A 24,444-nucleotide genomic window follows, 5' to 3' on the forward strand; every position below is an offset into this window, starting at 1 on the left:
CTTTTTGAAAGATATCATCACATACTGTATATAGCAACCCAGAACATCCACTGGCTTTTCAGAAAATCCAGGAAATTTAGTCAAACATTTCTTTTGAAGAACACATTTACACATATTCCTATTATCCTAAGATGTGTTTATGTTATAAAATACCTAATAATTACTTCAAAGTTGTAGCTGTTTAAAGATGAAAATATTTCTGATGAAAAGAATTTACATAGCAGAAAATCCTTGTGTGACTTACTACATTAGCTATACAAACACTGCCCTCAGGGCACTGGGAACTGCAGCATGTAAGCACAGAATCAGAAAAATACAGGAACCATGGGGCTCTCAGGAGATTATTTTGCTCTGTCCTGTCTCCAAGGAGCGCAGCACTGTCACCTCTTCATTACCTAGGGCACTGCAGGACGGGGCTACATGAATAATGAGAAGGACTCCAGAATTTACAGATTAGGAACCAACACAAAGAAACCTCAATGCACAAAATTAGCCTGAGTCCAACAAAATATATTACTTTTAACCCAGCACTGGCCTTACTGATTTCAAACTTTTTTTTTTTTCTTTTGTTCAGGTGAAACTGTGTTGTTCTGAAACTGAGCTAATTCTGGAAGCAGGATAGTTTCACTGACACAATTTTGCATTGGAGGTAATAACCCCAAAGGGCCACACAAAGAACTAGTTTGAGTGCTTCCAAGCCCATGGCATATGGTTAATTTGGAACAGACTTGACTGCACATCCAAATATGCCAGATATAGGTCAATAAATAAATTTTTACATAATGAGAAGAAAGCTAAAATCCAGAGGTTTCAAAACTGACTGGGCTGGTGTATATCTCAAAAACTTTAAGGCAGCTCTAAATAGGAGCTATAAAATGTATCTGGATAAGACAAATTCATTTACATCAAAGGTCAAAAGATTGAAATATGTGTATCTTGATTAAAATACCTTCTAAGGTAGAAAACAGTATATGCATTTGCATAGGATTAAGGATCAGGAAAGGAATAAAACAATATCAATCAGTCAATCCCTATGCCAAGGGCATAGGAATTGCCAGAGGAGCAACTGAATGAAAAAGAGAAAATTTAGGCTGAAAAGTGAGGAATTCCTGATGGGGAGAGCTGTTAGAAAAAGGACTCTTCTCCCTCAAGGAAATGATGGAAGCATTCAGAATGTTTAAAAATACACTTGACAGAACGCTATAAAATATACAACAGGGAACAATTACGCATCAGCAGGGAACTGGTCTGAATAATGTATTATAATAGGTCATTTCCATTTCCATTTTCTATGATTCTCCCAAAAATCAACACTTAAATTTGCAGTTATTTGTATAAAGAAAATGCTGGAGAAAACCCAAGGGATACATATGTAAGTAAAAGGAGAGGCTAGAATTACTCCACAGCAAGCCAAGAGAGAGAAAAGAAAGGCTTGAGAAGTGGAGAGTGGTGAAGACGGCCAGAAATTCTATCCTCTACACCATGTGAAAAATTTGTCTGTGGCAGCAAAAGAAAAATGGTGAGACAACTATCACAGATTGACAACCAAGACTGTAATTTAAAATCTATAAGACTGAGAAGCTGAGGCCTTCAATACATCTACATTTCCCCCCCCCCCCCCTTTTTTTTAGGAAAAAAAAAATCTCTGGCTATTTTTGAATCCACCCAAACATCCAAAGCCACTTTTAGTCTTTCTAAGGTCCAGACCTCAGCTCCAAACTTCAGTTTATGAAGTATCTTCTTAAACTTGATTTGAATTCGCAAGCTTTTGATTTCACCCGTTATCCCCTCATTCTTATGTTAACAGCAGACAGCAAAATCCAAACGTCTGAAGAGAAAGGGGTGTAAGGGGAAAGGAAAGGAGGGAGGCAGGAGAAATTTCACATCTTGAAGATTTTCATTCTCCAAAATGTGGTTCTGTTCCAGTTTGTAGCCAAGAGCCAAGGCGGCTCAGGGGGCATAGCCCGTGGGAGGCTTTAACGGGGGTGCTCAGCGATCCACAGCACCCCAGCAGCCACCAGGCAGGGGACAGGGCTACCGAGCATTTGCATGGGATGGCAACTTGGCCTGTTCAGCTGGAACTTTACCCAGAGCAAATGAGCTCTGCAACACACTTTTATTTCAATGGATGAATCATATTTTGGTCTGCAGTCAATTTTAAAAGCCAGTACGATGCTGCAATCATCTCTGCATTTCAAACTCAGAAGTGGAACGTTTGGTCTTGTTTTAAAAATGGTTTCCATTGGAATTTAAAGAACACAAGTGGGAAAACATTTCTACTAGCGTACTCACAAGTGCTGTGTCAGGAAGTTCAAAAATGAGCACTTACAGTAACCGGAGGAATGTACATTCCCAGGCCAGCTTGTCTTTACGGGTGGGGGCTGCACCCCTGCCACGTCCATGGATGCAGATGTACTGGACAATAAATATACTCGGAGGGGAACAGGTGACACTCCAGCAGAACTCCCTCAATGCTATGCTAGGAAACAGCTTTAAACCCTCTCCCTGCCTGGTAGGAAGCACGGGCCGACGGAGCAGCAGTGAATCAGACTTCCTGCCAGAGCCAGCCTGCGCTGCTCTCCGTGCAGCCGGGGCTCTCCGCTAGATCAGAGGTTACATGTGGTCTTAGCTACTGCATCTGCTCTTCATGGACCCCCTGCCATCAAAGGCGTGGGTGTAAAAAAAAAAAAAAAAAAAAAAAAGAAAAAAAAAGAAAAAAAATAAGAATAATTCTGGATGGCCTCACAATGCCTGTTTTTTGCAAACGCTTCGTTGGGGGACGCTGAAGAAATTCCATGCATAACAGATATTTTTTGAGAAATTTCTCTCCCTTAAAACAACCAAGCACCACAACCTCCTCTTTGAAAGTAAACAAACAAACAAATAGAAAAAAGATTTTTCAAGAATGCCCAGAGCACAATGCTCAGGAAATGAGGCAATTTTGTATCTGGATTACATTACCTGAAACAAAGCAAATAAAGATTTAAAAAAATATTTATAAAAGCGGCTTATGAGATTACATTAAAAACAATTGCACCCACTTTTATTTAAGTGGAAATAGCCAATGCTCTGTTTGCAAAAAGTAATGGTTAGCAGATGCCTTTTTGTTAAATGTAGGATGAGTATTGAATAAAAAAAAGCTTGTTTTATAGTATCTTTCAGGCTATTTATACAGAATCTTGCAAGTAAACTCAGGGAGCAACTAGTCTTTTTAATGGTGCTTATTAAGCAGTTAATATTTATTCCATTAATTTATTTACTTTGATTTGAAGTTCCTACACCTGGCAGTAGCACAATAGCAATCAAGCTGTGCAATTACAAAAAAATTTAAAACACAAATGAAGCAGTTTAGCACAACCATAATAAAATTGAGCTAACATTTTAATAACCTAATAAGTCGTCTCCTACAAACTGACTTGCCAGTGGACTTGGTTGGAGAGAATGACTGAGGAAATTGAAAGCACAACCATCCAGTCTTTAGCTCCAAGGCAGGCAAATGCTCCCACATACAGACACTGGCCTGATGGAAATGTGCTGCTACTAAGTGCTAATTAACACACTAACAGTACTTAACCTTAAATAGCTTATTTCCTCCTATTTTATTCTTAAGTTCTTATTTCTTTCATGTTTCAGCAAGTAAGCAAAAAATAACACAGCTAGTGCCAGAGGAGCCAAGTTCTTTGGATGAAGTTTGGTGTTTCAGCCGCTGTGCAATACACTCCCTCACAAAAAAAAGAGTGATGGCTTAACATGCAAGATCCTGAATTTTAAGCTCTATTAACTTGAAATCTTTCAAAAGAAGAACAAAACCCATGGCCCAAATAAAATATATGTAGCTTCGTAACAGTATTAAATACTTCATTTCTACACACGTTCAAAGCAGTAAACCATCATAAAGCAGTAACCTTAATTTTGTCACCAGCCCAGGATTAACTATTATTCTCTTTAAAATTCATGTTGGTGCGGTTTTACAGGATAATTTCCCCATTTTATTCAGAGCTTCATAAAGCAGACTCTCATCAAACTACCTGTTAGAAGCAGTTCTAGAGTATTCTTTGTTGATTTATAGCTGAACAATGTATTTCTTAGAAATATGCTAATGGGAGGTGAGGGATGGAAAACATAACCAGGTCCAAACTATTACCAGCTTTTCTTTATTCTAAAGTATTTTTTGGAACTAACATCCATCAAAAAATAAGACCTTCCTAATTTCACAATAGAATTTTGTATTTGCTTCTGCCTTGCAAGATTTGAGAATTGTTTCAGAACTATAGATTTTTTCCCTCTAGAAAAGCCGTAAGAAATAGCATGGTATTTCCTACAACCTGAATCTACTGCTGTTGAACTAACAGTAGTCAAGTCTTTAGAATTACACAACCAAATCGATTCAAAACAATTTTTCCAAATGCTTTAAAACATTCCTAAAATATTCTTATGCCGCGTATACGGTGTATGTGTATACACAGAATGATGATTTGAAATGGCAGAGGTTTTATTAGCATGTTTTGGATCTAATCTACATATTCCATATATAGCTAAACTATGTAAGCTTAACCATATTGGTATAAGTAATGTGAAATCATCCCCATAGGAGTAGCAATAAAACTTTATAACAAACATCATGTATTTTTCCTTTTCCCCAGACAAGTCTCAATTTTTAAGGTTGTGATGAAATTTGCTGTTATAGGCCCAGCCTTCTGAGCTGCTGCTGCGTTGCTGCCTATCTCCATCACACCATGTAATGCACACAATGTTTTCATCAGGCCTGCTTGCCTAGTCCCACTGTTTAAATGTTTTTTTTTAAAGGGAGAATATGCTCCATCAGTTCTTATAATCTAGTTAAAATATATCTTTTATGTTTAGCTTGTCTCCTCTTCCCCATCCTACCTCAGATAATGGAGAGACAGTTGCACGCATAACATATGGACACAAAAAGAACAGTCTTCTAGAGAGTCTAACTGGAAATATTCTTTAGCAACATTCACTGTAAATTAAACATCATTTATGCCCTCTTCCCACCCTCCAGTCCTTGATACACAGAGACATACAGGAATATAGTGCATACCTATTGTACAGAGTGAGAGAAGCTAACTTGCTTCTTTCAAATAAACTTTATATTGTTCTTCATTTGGAGGATACATCTCTTTCAGATAAAACTGTCAGCCAATAGTCACAATGTCAAGAATAATTGGCGTGACTGATGAAATCGACTGCAGCAGCACAGAAAATGCCATGCAAAGTTCCTGATGCTGTATTATACGACACGCAATATATATAGTGTGTATATACACACACATATATACACAACACACAGTTCATGGCTGTTTTCCCTCAAATAGACATGTTAGAAAGAAAAATAGAAATTTCCAAAACTTACATGTTACTACAGGGGTATGACAACTTTAATCCTGAATGATGCAATTACAACCACAGCAGGTCTTCTTAAACAAGAGGCAATAAAAACTTTATACTACCTATTTTGCTGTGTGAATTAGTGTGTGACTTGAAGTGTGGATTAGTTTTATTAACTTATTAATACATTTAGGATGGTGTTTTTAGGCACTAGAACTTTGGCACCCACCTCTCAAACTCTTTTGAAAAGAGACCTAATGCTTTGGTAGCAAGGACAGGATTCTGTCTGATACACGAGTAAGGTACTTACTACTGCCCACAAAGGCAGCAGGATGAGACCAGAACTTCTGCCTTCACGTGAAGTCTGACTCCTGCCTCCACACTCTCTTACCTTTGCCTGACTCGGGAGACAAAAAGCCAAAGAACAGGGTAAGACCCACGTAGGGCTAGTCATTGGTCCTCCAAGATGACCTCTTTGGGTCTCACTGAACAACTGCTGGTGAACAAGGAGCTCTCAGGCTGTATGTTCCTACTATCTTTATTATTTAAACTTCTTGCCATGCGTCTGTGCTCTCTGATCCACTTTCAGTTTGTAGGAAGACTTTATTACAGCTCGTGTTTTCAAGAATTGCTCCCTTAGATATGAAGTTGGGGAAAGACTTCAGAAGTTAATTGCAGGACCAGAATGGAGAGAACTTTGCCCAGTTTATTGGTAATGTGGTGGCAACTTGTACAAGGATACACTTGAATGCCTCTGACATGAGAACTGAAGAAGTCCTATCACATCTTTCCAAAACACTAAGTTAATGAAGTTGTAATCTTTAACTTACAACTACGCCAACTTTCCTTCAAGCCTTGCTTTGTTAATTGATTTGTTAATTCTTTTCACATTAATTGCTACAATGACCACCTTTTATATAGTATTTAACAAACATACATGGGAATTTGGAGTAAATCAAATTCATGACAGCTGTGTTTCTTTCAAGACAGGACAGCAACAGCAGAGAAAGATAAAAATGGAAGAATGATAAAAGAAAACACGGCAGAGAACAACTCTTCTCCCTATTTTAAGTTTCTTCCTCACTGTTTAATCCCTCTTAAAAGTTCCACCAGATTTCTGAAAAAAGTTAAGATCTATTAAAAATAGAATTTTTAGTCTTTTGCATAAGGACATTATTCTAATGCCAATTTTCAAAAGATACCATCTCATACAGCCAAGATTCTGTCTAGCTGCACAAAACCCATATACTACTTTTTACTAGTGTGCTGTATGAACACTGGCAACAAAAAACTAGCCATGTTTTTACCTACAGCTCTCATTCAGTGAACAATTTAAAACCCCACACTTTTCTGTGTGCGTGTTCAGCAGATCTCTGCATCCTCATTTACACTTTTTTTGGGTAATACTCTGTAATGATGTATCTCATTAAATTCTTACACCCAGTACTGGCAGTCACACAAATGAATTGCAATCATTTGATTTCTCTCTTCAGCAGTACAGATAAGTCAGAAAAAGAAATTTTCAGAATATTTTCTTCTGAACAGTTATTCTGATATTTCTTAATATAAGCTTTGCATATAAAAAAAAAAAAGCCATTCATTAAGAGAAGGAAATTCTTGCAAAATCCTCTTACTCAGCTGAATGAAAACTTAAAATACATGACATCATTAGATGTCATTCGGAAGATCACTATAATTTTCTTACAGTTTATGACCAAAACACCTGGTGCTTCTACAATGTTTACCTTTAAATTTTATCAGTAGGCTAATATAGGAAAATATTGTGATATTCAGTCATTAAAAAAATGCTTTTTATGAAGTCACCTTGGCTTACAACTCTTACTTCCTTAGAAAACATTGAGAAGTTAGAGTAATGCAACAATCCCTATCACAATCTGGTAATGAGAAAGTAATATCAAGGAACAGGAAGAACTTGTTGCTAAAAGGTTAGATTTTAATTAATTTCAAACATTTTACACACTTAACTTGATTCAGCTGTGGGGTATAAACCTGAAAATATGTATATTTACTGTTTGATTTTTAAAGACATCCTAGAAGTCTCTCAGCTGTTTTCCACCACTCCAGTAACTTTGAGAAGCGCAATTATTTTGGCAGTTATAACCAGTAGTGACTGTTAAATGCTCTTACCTGTACACTTGTAGTCTGAGGCTACTCCTTTAAGACCAGCATCGAACACTGATATTTCTACCTTTTGCTTTCTGTGGTGGCAGCTCAGGAGCACAGAGGGCTGCGATACAACGAGGTAGAGAAATGGCTGTAGCTCTATGTCCCCAGTTCCCCTGCGACCAGGCTGCCGAACAATAGTTATACCCAGGGCTTGTCGAGCAGACGATCTTGTGGAAGCATGCAGGCTCTCCAGTGACAAAAGACCCGTTTTTCTTCCAGTAGACTGGGGAACATTACTGTTCAAAAGATCATCTGCTGTGACGGAGGAAATGCATGGCTGATTGGGCTTCTTGGTATCATGGCTGCCACCTGAGCCTGCTTCTGGAAGGTTCAAGGAGCTTTTGCTTCTTTTCTCACCATCTTTCTGATCTTGTACTGATTTTGATTTAGGTAAGGCAGTGCATGAATAAGTCATCAAGGAGATTCGACTTGCTGTAACAAAAATGTCAAAGGGAATGAAATTGAGATTCTTCACGATGGAAGACTGGCGGGAAGGACGGGCAATGCGGTGCTGGCTGGTACCACTGTGCTGCTCTATCTGAACAATTCTGATCTTAACACTGTCGCTGCCAATTCCGCTGTCCTGTGCCCCGCTATACCGGGAAGAAGTCTCAACTGTTCCTCCGTCAGACACATCCATTTTTTTCTGCTCTTGTTTGGAAACCTGCAAAGGAAAATATTATGTTAACTAATATTAATGATATCCATATCCCAACTATTTCCATTTCAGTGGCAGCAAACAATCACTATATAAACATGATGTCAAAAAAGAGAATTATAAAAAAATATCTGCCAAGTTAACTTGAACACAGTAATCACTCATGAAAACACAGCAGGTGTCTGTTCCAATGAAATGATGACTCACAACAGATGAAGTGCCAAAAGAACATGTTGAAGGAAAAAAAAAGGACTAATGGTTTCTAGGCTTAAACAACTTTTTTTTTTTTCATTTAAACTCTTTCTTTAAACTCTAAAGAATTTACAAGAAATTTATGGCTTAATATAAAACCATATTTCTGCGAAATAATGCAATGTAAATAAAAAGCCTAATCAGAATTGTCTTCCAGTTTTGAGCACTGATGCTCAGAAAGTCCTCTTTGGTACTAAAATATTCTACCATGATTAGATGAAACAGAATGTAACATTAATCTACTGAAAAATCACAAAAAGACTAAATGGAAATTTTAAGCTGAAATGTATAAATACTTTATTGTAAAAAAAATGTTTTTCTTAAGAGTCATGGAAATGACAGCTGCCTTATATAAAACGCCAAAGCTGAAGAAAATGTCAGCACTATCTAAAGACTGCCTCTGTGATGGGGTACGAGTTCTTAGCTTACCAAAGCTACATATGGTCTCGGCTGTGAAATTCACAGGGTTTCCCATGAGAAATCATTGCATATAGAAATATTTCAAAAAGAAAACATACACCACTGATAAACAGTAAAAAGAACTTTCCTTCTATCACAGGAAATGCAAGAGTGAAATAAAAAGTTGCAAGATTGTGTCCAGGGACCACATCGTACCAAGAGATATCCAAGACAAGGAGGTGCTTCAGGAAGAAAACACTTCCAATGCTGCTCCTGAAACAAGCAGAAATCCTACAAAGATCTTGAGGACAAAGTGGGGAGCATATGCTAAAACATTTGGAAAAAAAATCCTGCAGAAATTCACTACTACTACTACTACTGCTACTACTACTGTACGGCCAACTCCTCTGACTCATATGGAGTTGAGAGTCATGCACTCACCCTGTAATATCTTCTACAGCATAACTGACACTTCCACCTGTGCTGCCCAGAAGTGTTTCTGCTCTGCTCCATACAAGAGCTAATATAAGAAATGCCCAACTCAGATTCATGACCCATCCAGCCCAGTACGCTGTTTCTGACAGCAGTAGGAGACTCTGCCGAGGGAGACCGTAGACCCTGGCCACTTCCTGCAGCCTTCCCCTCCTACTCCCCAAGCATCCATAGCTGTTGCATTTGGGATGCCAGCAGTACACACCTGTGTAGTCATTTTAGTAACCATTTCTGGACTTAACCATTAATTTGTCCACTTCCCTTTTTGAACGTGCTGACAGTGTCTGGCCTCCGCAACCTTCTGGGGCAGCAAGTCCCCAATTTTTTTTTTTCTTTGGTTTAAACTAATCTCCTACTAGTGTCATTGCATTTCCCTGATCTTTTGTACTGCATGATTTGAATCTTCAGGTCCACATTCAGCTTTGTAACTGCTTCTATGACTTTGTAAACCTTGACCATAGCCCCCCCTCAGCCTTCTGCTCTCCAGACAGGGAAATCCCAGCCTTTTTAGTCTCTCCTCACAAAGCAGCTGCTCTAGCACCTCAATCATTTTAGCTTCCCTCTTCTACTTCTGTAACTCCACTATGCACTTCTTGAGTACTCTACACAGTATTCAAGAAGTGGGATCACTACTGTTTTACATAGCAGGAAAACGATGCCTTCCGTCTTGTTCTCAATCTCCATCCTGATGATGTCCAATATTTTGTTGGGTTTTTTTGGCTGCTACTGCACATTGACTCAATGATTGAATTTCTTCGTTCTAGGACCTACTTCAATAGTTTCTTTTTATCTTCTCCACCCTAGTGTATCTTTGAAAAGGGAGATATAAACTACAGCAAACCATACCTTAACTTCCTCTTGAAAAATACAATAAAGAATTACAAATACTTACAAAATTTATCAGCAACTTAACTGCAGGAATGAAGACCAGTGAATTACTGAATTTCTTCAAACTTTGGTCTTTATGCAGCAATATTAATAGATTCTACATATACTGCAGAAAGTGGGTTGTGGGGGAGTTAAAGAAAAGCAGGTTTTTAAAGGTTCCTTTATATTATGCTTTATGAAACAAAGGGAGCAACCCCCTTTCCTTTTCTTTAAAGGAATGAGCATGCTAGAAAAAAGTATTACAGAGGAAATCCTAAAACAGAACCATTAACTAGCTGAGATTTTCTTTGAAAAGGTTTTTGCCAGCTCTGGTTACAATCTTTTCAGATTCACTCATGTACATATTTTTCAAATAACCAATAAAATTCCTTGTGGCTGATTTCTACAGCAGACTCATATCACTGACTTGTAAATGTGATACCACTTTTAATGCAGCCTCCGTAAAAATAACTAGAGACCATTTTAATGAAATACTACATTGTGAGCCAAGAAATCCTGATTCCTCCTGATATCCTAGCAAAGTTAGGCTATTTACACCTCAGCCTTTCTGTCTGGTAAACTATAAAGTGCTTCACCCATATCCTGCACTGATGGCACTTTAAAAAGTGGTATAGATGGTTTTATCGCTCATGTATTGAGGGCAAGCAGACCACAGAAGGGATGGAGCTGTGAAACAATCTTGTCATACCATTTCATGGAAATGCTGCCTGAAACAAAGTAGCAGGCATAAGCTGCTAAAGCCAGCAATTTTTAATTGGTCCATAGCCATCAACTCAGTCTAACGAAAAATCTTTTTAGAAAGCATGGTTCTGTAGTGAATGACATTCTTACGAGCACTACACGGTATTCTCTTGTTCTCCTCTATGCAGCAGAAATTTCTGCAGCTACCTGACATTTAGGTTATGCTTGACTTGGCTAAAGGGATTGAAAATACAATGTCATGCACTAAATGATAATCATAGAATGGTTTGCGTTGGAAGCGAACTTAAAGATCATCTGGTTCCAACCCCACTGCCATGGGCTGAGACACCTTCCACTAGACCAGGTTGCTCAAAGCCCCATCCAACCTGGCCTTGAACACTGCCAGGGATGAGGCATCCACAACTTCTCTGGGCAACCTGTTCCAGTGCCTCACCACCCTCATAGTGAAGAACTTCTTCCTTATATCTAATCTCACTCTACCCTCTTTCAGTTTAAAGCCATTACGCCTTGTCCTATCACTATGCACCCTTGTAAAAAGCCCCTCTCCAGCCTTCTTGTAGGCTCCCTTCGGGTACCGGAAGGCTGCTATAAGGTCTCCCTGGAGCCTTCTCTTCTCCAGGCTGAACAACCCTACCTCTCTCAGCCTGTCTTCATAGGAGAGGTGCTCCAGCCCACTGATCATCTTCGTGGCCCTCCTCTGGACTCACTCCAACAGGTCCATGTCCTACTTACATTGGAGGCCCCAGAGCTGAACACAGTATTCTAGGTGGGGTCTCACCAGAGCGGAGTAGAGGGGCAGAATCACCTCCCTCAACCTGCTGGCCACACTGCTTTTGATGCAGCCCAGGATACAGTTGGCTTTCTGGGCTGCAAGCACACATTGCCGGCTCATGTTGAGCTTCTCATCAACCAACACTCCCAAGTCCTTCTCCTCAGGGCTGCTCTCTATCCATTCTCTGCCCAGCCTGTATTTGTGCTTGGGATTGCCCCAACCCATGTGCTGGACCTTGCACTTGGCCTTGTTGAACTTCATGAGGTTCACATGGGCCCACCTCTCAAGCCTGTCAAGGTCCCTTGGGATGGCATCCCTACCCTCCAGCGTGTCAACCACACCACACAGCTTGGTGTCAAACTCAATCCCACTGTCCATGTCGCCGACAAAGATGTAAAACAGCACTGGTCCCAATACCGACCCCTGAGGAATGCGACTCATCACTGATCTCCACTTGGACGTTGAGCCATTGACCACAACACTTTGAGTGCAACCATTCAGTCAATGCCTTATCCACCAAGTGGTCCATCCGTCAAATCCATGTCTCTCCAATTTAGAGACAAGGATGTCATGCGGGACAGTGTCAAATGCTTTGCACAAGTCCAGGTAGATGACAGCTGTTGCTCTTCCCTTATCCACCAATGCTGTAACCCCATCATAGGAGGCCACCAAATTTGTCAGGCATGATTTGCCCTTAGTGAAGACATGATGGCTGTCACCAATCACCTCCTTATTTTCCATGTGCCTTAGCATAGTTTCCAGGAGGATCTGCTCCATGATCTTGCCGGGCACAGAGGTGAGGCTGACTGGCCTGTAGTTCCATGGGTCTTCCTTTTTTCCCTTTTTAAAAATGGGGCTTATGCTTCCACTTTTCCGGTCTGTGGGAACTTCACTGGACTGCCACGACTTCTCAAATATGACGGATAGTGGCTTAGCAACTTCATGTGCCAGTTCCCTCAGGACCCGTGGATGCATCTCATCAGGTCCTATGGACCTGTGCACCTTTGGGTTCCTTAGATGGTCTCGAACCTGATCTTCTCTTACAGTGGGCAATTCTTCATTCTCCCAGTCCCTGCCTTTGCCTGCTGCAACTTGGGCAGTGTGGCTTGAGCACTTGCCAGTGAAGACCAAGGCAAAAAAGTCGCTGAGTACCTCAGCCTTCTCCACATCCTAGATAACCAGGTCTCCCATTTCCTTCTGGAGAGGACCCACATTTTCACTAGTCTTCCTTTAATCACCGACGTACTTATAGAGGCTTCTCTTGTTGCCTTTGATATCCCTGGCCAGATTTAATTCTATCAGGGCTTTAGCTTTCCTAACCTGATCTCTGGCTGCTCTGACAATTTCTCTGTATTCCTCCCAGGCTTCCACCCTCTGTAGGCTTTCTTTTTGTCTCCGAGTTTGTCCAGGAGCTCCTTGATCATCCATGTACGCCTCCTGGCGTTTTTGCCTGACTTTGTTGGGATGCATTGCTCCTGAGCTTGGAGGAGGTGATCCTTGAATATTAACCAGCTTTCTTGGGCCCCTTGTCCCTCCAGGGCTTTATCCCATGGTACTCTACCAAGCAGATCCCTGAAGAGGCCAAAGTCTGCTCTCCTGAAGTCCAGGGCAGTGAGCTTGCTGTGCACCCTCCTTGGTGCCCTAAGGATCTTGAACTCCACCATTTCATGGTCACTGCACCCAAGGCTGCCCTTGAGCTTCACATTCCCCACCAGCCCCTCCTTGTTGGTGAGAACAAGGTCCAGCACAGCACCTCTCCTCATTGGCTCCTCTATCACTTGGAGAAGGAAGTTATCATCAACACATTCCAGGAACCTCCCAGATTGCTTATGCCCTGCTGGTGTTGTCCCTCCAACAGATGTCGGGGCAGTTGAAGTCCCCCATGAGGACCAGGGCTCGTGAACGTGAGGCTGTTCCTATCTGTCTATAGAGGGCCTTATCCACTCCGTCTTCCTGGCCGGGTGACCTGTAACAGACCCCCACTATAATGTCACCTGTCCTTGCCCTCCCTTTAATCCTGACCCATAAGCTCTTGGTTGGCTCCTCATCCAGCTCCAGGCAGACTTCCATGCACTCCAGCTGATCACTGACACAGAGGGTGACACCCCCTCCTCGTCGCCCCTGCCTGTCCTTCCTAAAGAGCCTCTATCCTTCCATTCTAATGCTCCAGTCATAGGAGCCATCCCACCACGTCTCCGTGATGCCAATAAGATCATAGCCCTGCAGGCGTGTGCACATCTCTAACTCCTCTTGTTTATTCCCCATGCTACGTGCATTTGCATAGAGGCATTTAAGTGGGGCCCCCGCTGAAGCTGACTTACTGGCTGGAGTGGCTGGAATGCCTTTATGCTGCTCTTCAGGTGCTTTCCTGCTGACCTGTGATCCTTCCCCAGGATCTGGGCATCTATTGCTGGCACTGGTATCAAACTGGTAGGAGTGGGATGGATTGAGGTTCCCCTCCCCAGCAACTTTAGTTTAATAAGTTTTATAATCTTCCAGAGAGAAAAGCATGGCATGTGTATGACTGAGTGGAGGAAGAAAGCATAGTCCACTTCTGGTTTCTGAACAGATCCTCTCTTCTCATACCTAAATGGATTTGACTTGAAGCCTAGTTCTTTTCTTCTGCCTCTTTTTATAATTATTTACTAAATGTGCTGGTCTATGTAAAGCACCTCAAGGAAGGTAAGAAAGTAGCTCTGTCTCCATCCCCATCCAGACTACGGTTTCTCTGTGAAGACTACTGCGAGGGTGCTAATTGGTCCCAACTGCTGAGTTTCCTGTTATGCGGACATTTGACTACAGAAACTTTACTGAGACCCCAAATCAATTCATGCAGGTCACCGAACAGCAGTCAGATGGTAACTTCTGCTCAATACTAAGCAGCATGGAATATGAACCAGTGCCCGAAAGGTGAAAGACACCATATCCTATTACAGCTTTTCATGCCACCCGGTTCCACAATGAAACTTCGACTTATGTACGCTCTTACCACATATATTATAAACGTTGGAACAAGTGAGTAATGATTTGCAAGACAGCTTTATATAACACAACTGGGTACAACATAAAGGTGCAGAAGTACCACTGGAACTTCTTGCATCAATTTCAGCTCAGTAAGCATGAGGCCTTCCAACCAAGTTTCACAGTTAACCTGAAAATATGCCTCGTAATAAACTTGGGAATCATTTAGGTATTCCTCTAATGGGATAAGGATATGAGAGGGAATGACTCTCAGTCTAACAACTTTAAAAAGATTCTTTGCTTTATTATGGAATAAATGGGCCAATACTTTAAAGATGTCAAGAACAGCAAGATCAGCTTGCTGTTAGCAAATGTAATGGTAACATTTATCATTGGGCTGTATTATATCAATTCTCTTACTCTTTACATAACCCATTTAAAATGAACAATAAAAGTTTTCTTTAATTAGCTACTGGTGTGCATTAACATGATCATGATTAAACCATAAAAACCAACTGTACATTACTCTGGTCCCCTATCCCATGTGTTTTAAATTATTTTAGTTGAAAATGTACTTTGAGTCCCTTTTAAAGGTTCGACCTTCTGCTTTCAGAGAATTAAATGCATATTACTGTAGTGGAGAAGATAATGTTTCAGACCTCCAGGCATATATTAAACACACTGGCAGCACATTAGACAAAATGCTTTACTTATTAGATACTTCCTATTCTAAACAGTGTCATCAAAGGCTAAAAACAAAATCCATATAAAAGCTGCACAATGCTTCCACACAGAACCTGTGCCAAAATCCCTGTACTTTCCAACTAATGAGGAAAGGATGTGTACTCTTAACATATGAATGTAAGATTTTCCAAGCATTCACTTTAGGAAACAGGACTATTGATTCCACATGGCTTATGTTAAATGAAACTGTATTGGTAAAATAACCTTTAAGATATTTGGCATGATAACTATAATTAAACAGTATTCAAAGGAATAAAACAAAAGGGAATTTGGTTCCACAATGGCTAATTAAAATAAAATGAAAAAACACAGCATGTCATCTATCAAGATAAATTGTTATTGTTTAAGAACTATTTAAATACTGTTAAAATATACTTTTAGATAAAATCTGAAAGGACTGGAAAAATATTTGTGGCTTAAAAATGGATAGTTTGGCGAAGAAAAAAGTATAGGACGCTGAAATTTTATGCTGAGATAATAGCTTTAAAGCTTTGAGCATAACCAGATGGTACTTAAATCAGAGGAATTCTACAGTTTCACTGTCAGAATGAGTTGCAATATGGAAAGGTTTTCAATAGCTAGAAAAAACATGTCAGGATGATAGTCTACTTAGATCATTTCAGTGCATTTTCTCGTCCTTTCACAGTTATATATCCTATCAATACTAGACATCATAGAAAAGGTGTTGAAAGCTACACTAGTAGCTAGGGAACTGTGGCTAATTCTTCCTTTTCATGTGTTGAGATAGGTAACTTTACTAGCTCAACCCCTTGAGTTCAATAGGGCATACGACACATATATCTACCTAGTGAAAGGGCATGGAAATAGCATGTCCTGTCGAACACACACAGAGAAGTACATCATAAAATCTAGGGTAAATAAATACGTTTGCTTTTCAAAACCAGCAAGCAGTCCCATCTGAGGCCACTGCAATCTTATCCAGGTAACTCTGACTTATTTTCCATTCCTGATAAAAGTATTTAGATGGTAGAGATATGTCTTGAAAGTTTTCACTCCATAAAGAGAGGCAATAAAACCATCAAGGTAAACACACAACCTAATACTTTAGACCAATAATTAGCATATTTTCCCAATCAGAGAGGTGTTTTACAATAATTGGCAGCATTTTTTCATAGTATTTTCACTTTCTTAATCTCTCAAGAGTTTTCAACAATAACAAAGGTAAGCATGTGCAAATTTCACTATAAACATTTCTATCAGTTTTATTTTCCTTTACTGATACTTTACAGGATAATTCTTTAATTAATAGAATAACTGTAAGCAACAATCTTTGGAAGTGCAACTACTCTAGATCAAAAGTATCTACATCTGCATAATTTTTCCAGCTTTTCTTATTAATTATGGTTCTATACTGACACTGTTGAAGTAAAATTTCCAGCCCTCTGCACAGCCTTTCCTTAACTCTGATCAAAACCCTTCAGCCAATCATGAGATCATTCTTCACATTACATAAATTACGGAAAGAGTCACAAGTGTGAAACCACAGAATCAAAGTGCCAATCACATCTGCTCCATCACTGTGGCATGTGACCTAGTTTTATTTCTTTTGCTAAAAAGTAGTAATATTTTCATGGAAATAAAAATCTTGCCTACCACACAAACTGAGCTACAGAAAAGGAATATGTTCCAGGTTTTTTTTCTGTTGTGCTTAAACTGAAATTATGAAGAAGACACTGCATAGCTTCTTTCTGGCTTTGTTCTAAGTACTGCATCTACCCCATCAGAGAGTCTCCAACAGATTAGAAATTTATTCGACGTATCATTGTTATCTAAAGAACCATTTTTTTGGTTAACCAAAGTCTGCTACATTGTTTGACTGAACACTTCAACGAAAACAATTTTATTTTGTTTTGCATATGAGTTATATGATTCACTTTAATTCTGACCATTATCAAAATTATTTTGTAAATTGATATATTAATATCACATGGAAAATATAATGAAAGACACACATACAAGCATATTAGACTGCTAAATTATGTCTTCCCAACTAATAAAGTTTCTCTTTAAAATTTTAAATTAAAACTTCAGTCCTACAATTTAATCTAGACAGACTCGCTTCTACTTGTATCACTCCAACTGCAGAAAAAATTCTGTATAACGTGAATCCAAAGCTGTCCTCCAAAAAGGGAACTATTAAATCAAGCCAAAACGAGACAACAAAAACGAAAGAAATGTTTGAAATAGTTTATTTCATATAAAAGTCAAATGGATTTTTTTCCATTAAGGAATTTTCTTTTTAACCAGAATTTGCTGCAAAAGAAATGATGCTAATTTGAAGTGTAATCATGTATATGGGCTCCCAGACCTACAGAAATACTCCTGACGGGAATTCAATTGTAGTTTTCACACTACTGCAGGAATTACGTGAAAGATGTGATGGCAAGGAGCAATACAAACTCAGCTGCTTTGTGCAATGTTTTTCCAGCTCTTCAAAAGCAGAGTAAGAGGCTACCTTCTGTTAAACACTGATCCAAATATTCATAAATCAAAGCTGTGCTAAATCTTCCAATTGTAACATGGGTATATGCAAATGCTAAGTCTTTTCTAACACCAACAGAATTATTTTTTTAATCTTAATACAAACAGCATGTTTATTTTGCTACCCTATGAAAGGCTAGTAAGAAACTTTTGTGTTCAGTATTTTTTTTTTCTAAAGAAACACTTTCAACTTAAAAAGACCAGGCTGAAATCTGGCAGAGTACTTTGTCCAACAGTAATTTTTCATCAATATTTTTACTAAAAGTATTAGCTTTTTTCTGTTATTTTAAAATTTAATTGCAGAATTTTAAGTTCATATCTTTGCTTTTATACGAAAAAATCTGGATTCAAATAAATACATATATTTACTTTAGACAAGGTGAGGGTTTGTTAATTTTTGCACTTTTTTTTTTCGCTAAAGCCAAAAAACAGAGTTTTTCCATGGGAGTCTGCTTGCATATTTCACTTGGACACTTTAAAAATAAGTAGTTGAAATTTCAGCTTGATTTTGCATGACATTCCCTAACATTTCAGTGTTAAGATTCCAGTGGAAGACTGCAGTTTTACCAGTCTCAGTTTTGGGTCACATTTCCATGCAGAAAGACATACTGAACTAAATGGGGGTTTAGTATTGATCTGATTTTCTGGAAAGCAACTTTGCCTCATCAAGCTAGCCGAACCTTTCAGGAGGCCGAATTAACTGTCATTCACTAGTGTGCCTAAGTACATTGAGGAGGAAAAAAAAAAAAAGACAACAAAAACTACGCAAGGACTTACAATTAAGTCACTAAGGGTGTGGTTTCACAACAGAAAGCTTGCTCTCAAACACTAGAGACACACCAATTACCTAATTCAGCACCCAGTATGGCTGTATAAACAAGTCTGCCGTTGGAATTGGCATGTCACAGCCTGCAGTGGGATTATTTTAAGTGGTGTTGCCACTGACCAGTCATGGGAAATCACAGAGCTACTGGGTGGCACCTACCACAGTACTGGGCTTAGGTGCAAAAAATCCCTGGGTCCTACACGTTGATGTTTTCTTGACCAGGCACTCAATCACAGATCAAAAACTTTCTCATGTGATGAGTGTGTTTCAAGTAAGAATTCACTGAACAATTCTTAGATGCAAGAGTTTAAAAAATTTAATAATATTAAATACAGAAATATCAGATGATTCACTGTTATGACATCCAGAGATGAGAAATTTAACAAAGTTATTTACTCCCATTGGAGTAAATTGGAATATTCTCCCATTGACTAATATTCACTGTTCTGTAAAATAAATTAAGAGATGCAGAAGCAAATGCCAAATACCCTGGCAGTGATTCAAAGCAGTATTCAACAGAGCCGCAGAATGCAGATTTAGGCATAATTTTCTAGGACAGGATGAAAGAATGTATGAAAAATGAAAACAGTCATTATTGTAACACAGTAAAGTAACTTGGTACTTGACTTTCATAATACAGACTCTACCTGCAGCCTTTTAACTGAATAAGCATACAGTTAAGTGAACTATCTCCAAAATCAAATGCTACAATCTTTTCCTTAATATATATTAGAGCCTTTATCTGTTGTGAGCATCTTAAAAGCAATTAAAATAACTAAATCCACAGCAGATTAGAAGATGTCATGTACAAATGTTGCCCAACTAAACAAACATCCTTCTACATTATTTCCAGTAATGTAAGTCAGACTGAGTCAGACTATATGCCACAAGCAGAAAAATCCACAGTACAGGAGCCTCCAGTGAGAAACGTCCAACTGCTGGCACACAACTGCTCACTAAAGCATGTGCTGGGATGTCGAGTGCCTCAGGTTTTAAAGCTTCCAGATGTCTGGAAAATTATCTTTTTTGCCTTACTGCCCCCCCCCCTTTTTTTTTTAAGGTTGTTACATCTCACCTGTATCAAGCCAAATAAACTTGTATCTATCCTAATGTTTGACTAAATCATGTTTAAATTTGTCCAGAGTATCTTACAAAAAGACTACATGAGGAAGTAAAGCACATGAAGTGGCATGTGAACTGAAGACTAGAAAATTAAGAATTCCAGAATATGTATTTTTGGTAACAACGCCACCACAAAATACCCCATTTTTAACAAGTTGTTTGTCACAGCCTTGGTGTGCAATTCCATGCCAGACTGAATTTGTGTCTCCTCATTTGTGCCTTGTATGATTGTGTAAAACAGACAGTTCAGGGTCTTGAAGCATCCAAAAAATAATCCCAGGAAAACAAACAAACAAACAAACAAAACCCTGAGAAAAAACGTATTTGTTTTTTTTGCCTGTTTTGTTTTCCTGCACTGGCTCATTATACTACTACAAAGCGGAGAAGGAAAAGGACAGACTGTGGCAGCCCAGTTTGAATTAGCTTAATGAGCCTCAAAATTGCATCCTAAATTGGGCCCTCTGAACTCGATTAAAAATAATTAAAATAAAGAAAAGAATTGTGGTATTGGAACAGGAACAAAAGGTCAGAAACAGGACCTTTGTAAGCCCACTTCAGGAGCAGATGACACACGGAGCGGCATCTTCAGGGTTTTCTGACTGATCAAGCCTGGCAGTCTTCCAACTGCCTTAGCCTCTCAGTGCTAGGAGGCTGCTTCAAAGCACCCAGCACTCAAACCATGCTGAGATTTGACTTTATACCTTTCTGGAAAATCAACGGAGAATTAGTATGAAACATATCCTGCAGAGGTCTGCCATTTTCAAAGCTTCTAACTGCAGCGCTAAGATTTCATTGGAGCCATCTAACTGTGGGCTGATAACGACATTAAAGACAATCAGAGGGCATAGATACAAAGACAAGTTTTCTTCTTAATGAACAACACTTTTGGCCTTTACATGCTTCTGTATGGCATCCTTACGGCATATTACATTAAAGATGCAAAAAGATTGCAGATATTAATGAATATTACTTACATATACTGTTTTTTTCATAAAAATAATGTTTTTCCAACTTTGGGCCAGGAAGTTCCTGTTGGTTCACTAAAAATTACTGCTTTTTTTCTGCTTTTTTTCCCACTTGTTGAATGTTACTCAAATACTTCCTTAAATATTATTCTAAGTATAATTTTTTTAAATTATGCAACTGCTGCAGTGGCCATACAGAAGATATGCACTGTTGTAAATGGAAATGCACACAGCATAAGAACAATAGGTCTACGGTCCATACTTTCAAAATATTTGTGAGGTGTTGCCTTAAAGCTAGTGTTCCAAATAGCTTCTAATTCAGCTATATAGGCTGTGCAAGGCATTCCTTTCTGCACATCATTTAAAAAACGTTGGTTCTCATTCCTAGTACTGAAAAAATAACATTTGAAAAGCAAGCTCAGGATGGTCCATCTTCTGGAATCTCCAGCCAGCCCAAACAAGAGATGGACAGAACAGTCTTATCTGTTTAACACATGGTAACACGTGACATTTACAAATGTTATCTGAAATGTTCATCCTTTAGTGTACTGCTACAGAATATTTTATCAAAAACAGTCTTTGAGGAGGTATCTTAGCATTTTCTGTTTGTCTCTAAAGCCTTTTTACGATACTGAACCTACAGTACGTGCAGTGGTATGACACAGCTATGAACTACTTTTAATCACATCTTTAATCTACAGCAAAATAAAAGTTAAGGAGAAGCATAAAATGAATGAATGGAACAAAAAAACCTGTCCACCTAAGGGACCAATGTTCTCCTTGAATTATTACATAAATACTAACAAGCTTTAACTGTTTAGAGTGATGATGATTATTATGTACATGCATATATAATCATATATACAAATATATACAAAAATCCTTTTTTTTTTTTTTTTTTTTAAATGAGTTTTCAATTTTATAGCACCTACTGGAAAATTCCCAGTGTGTCAGAATGCAGCACATAAGAATCTGGGAAACTTGCTGCTGGATTCAGGTTCAGCTTGCTGGGAAATACATGAAGCCTTGTTCAAACAGCCAGGATGCACAGCTTAGCCAAGCTAACCTTCTGACTTTTATTATTTTGGTAGCAGGACCATACTGATCCTGGGCATAAATCCATTTGCTATGGTGGGCTTCAACATAGACAAATCTGGACAAAGACCCAATGAAGCACCCAACCCAGACCAGCCTACTGAGAAATTACTTTGTACAAACACCACGGATTCAATAGACATAATGGGTAAAAACCCCAGATATTCCATGGGTAATAAACATTTATCTGGGGAAAATGCCTTACTGCCAGATAGAATGAATTTTATGAAAAACAGTGAGATTTTCAAGAGCATGTAGATCAGTTAGGTGCCCATCTCCCACTGAAAAAATTAGAGTTTGGCAGATAATTTATTTGTGATTCTGAATCTCTCCTACTCTCTTCTGGCCTTTTTGGAAGGCAAAGAACCAGCAAAAGTGGCTGATCTGTAACAACAACATTTTGGAGGCCAGATCACATAGTCTAGTGGGAAAGCAAAAAAGACATACAAATTACTGCAAGAACACAGGTGAACTAATGCAAACACACAGACTCAATTATCCCTGTAGCTATGTGAAGAAAAAATGCCTGACTTCCTAAAATACTGCCTTAACTCACTGTTCTTCAGACAAATAGGAGTTCCGTGAAACCTGTAGGCAGGATCCCTACTCAGTAAAGCTAACAGATTTTCAGTTTTATGGGTTTTTTATTTTAACCAGCTTTCCAATAATTTGAAATTGTTGTCACTGTTCACTTCCGAGAATACTCTACACTAAGTCACTATTACTCCTGTGCTTTGTTGGAGAAAGTTAAAATTAGTGGAAATCTTTACTTAGGAGGAGTCAAGAACGAAGCTTTCAGTCTTGATTCATGCAATGAGTCACAGGTAATTTGGAGGGAAGGTACAGTCTCAGCCAAATGAAGAGAGTCGGAAATACTGCCTAGTAACATGCACTGAGGAAAAAAATTGCTAATATGCAGGGTTAAACAAACCCATTAACTAGCATAGCAGAAACACCAAAGTTGCACACTATGTAGAAACAACTGAGAGCTTTACAATATCTTCTCTCTAAATAGGTACTGGTGGACAATTACCTGCAGAAATAAGTTCAGAGTAATTGGAAATGGCTGCAAACCTGAATTTGATTCAGTAAATGTTATTAGTATCACGTGCATGACTCATATCAGTCTTATCACAATCATAATCTATGATTTCACCATTTGATATAGCAACCAGTAACTCAATCAGAGTGAAGCTAGCTGTAAAAATGTAAAAATGGAAGTATTGCCCTGCTCTTTAATCTCCTCCATACTCATCAGAAACACTCTGCAACATAAGTAAGTGTGACAACTACCTCTACTATCTAAATGGGAATACAAACAGTACTGTATTTTATCATACTTATCGAAGCCACAGAACCTACGCATGTACTTTGCGGGCCTTGTCACCAAAGTGTGACACTGTACTAAAATGCAGTTCACTGTAATTTTACTATATTGGCTTTTGTGGTAGATGGCAGAATACACTCAACATATTAGATATAAATGAAATACAGCTAGGCTCTTTATTATCCTTCCAGTCTAAACACTGTGTGTCCAGGAAGAAACACTATTTCATTCTCTGCCCCAGTCAACAAAAGTCCAGTGAAACATTCAAATGTTCAAGACAAGTGGAAAATCATTATTACTGAGACAAGTGAACGTCCCTGCAAGCAGGGCATAGAACAAAAATGAATTGTTGGCATTCAGAGAGGCTCAGAAGCCCACACAATCCCAGAAATTTTGCTGATCAGGGTGAGGATATTAACATCAGAGAATTATTGTCTACTTTTGGAAACCTCAATTGAAGTGTAAAGTTCAAACTATATTCTTCCATTCAAAATACCTAGTTTAAATTCAGCCATCTCAAAATTTTCATGGTGTGACTGTGGATGCAACTTGTGTACTATTGCAGGGGGATTAATGAAACTCTCCAAAGCACTTTAAAATACGTTAAAAGTTTGAAGCATAAAATGAAATTGTGCATTTCTACAAATTCCAGATTAATACAGAACTCAAAGCATTTGTCATGAGACGTTTTCTCTGTATGAAACCTCTGTGCATGCGTGCACAAGCACAAACATGCGTACGTTCTTTTGAATAATCCTCATGAGTTTTGCCTTCATATCTCTAAAATGGACCCTTTCTCTTAAGCTTTCCTATTTTAGTGCAAATTTACTTCAGTCCCTCACCTCTTTCTTGCTTTGTTGAAAAGTAAGATTTCTGCTTTGAAGAGTCTTAGTAAAATCACAGCCATTTTCCCAATACAAGAATTTCATCTAGGTTTCTACTGGAATGTAAATGTTTACTCATAGGAAGTATCAAAAAGTGCTGCGCAGCCCTTCAAAAAGATATCTTCCTGCTGTTTCTGGCAACAAAATCAAATGATGAGACAAAGCGTCCTAACAATGGAAACATGGTATGGTGATGACTCAAGATACTGGCAAGGACTTTATTTTGATAGTGTCCTTGAACTAACCAAAGATCACTTTATTTTCAGGAAAACATCCGACAAGTGGCTATGTGGGAATCCAAGTGCTAGTAAAACTA

At 38.8% G+C, this 24,444-nt stretch overlaps 1 protein-coding gene across 7 annotated transcripts in view; it reads right to left on the bottom strand.

Moving 5' to 3' along the window:
* Window positions 1-24,444, bottom strand: part of VPS13B (vacuolar protein sorting 13 homolog B) — a 483,190-nt gene that overhangs the window by 111,705 nt on the left and 347,041 nt on the right. For all 7 annotated transcript variants that reach the window (XM_087749030.1, XM_087749012.1, XM_087749022.1 and 4 more), the window contains one exon: window positions 7,501-8,203. In XM_087749030.1, coding sequence (XP_087605156.1) covers window positions 7,501-8,203 — 703 coding nt within the window. The remainder of the gene's footprint in view (window positions 1-7,500; window positions 8,204-24,444) is intronic.

Source organism: Nipponia nippon, unplaced genomic scaffold (assembly GCF_047370975.1).
Source record: "Nipponia nippon isolate SJK-2023a ecotype South Korea unplaced genomic scaffold, ASM4737097v1 scaffold_1, whole genome shotgun sequence".
NCBI lineage: Eukaryota > Metazoa > Chordata > Aves > Pelecaniformes > Threskiornithidae > Nipponia > Nipponia nippon.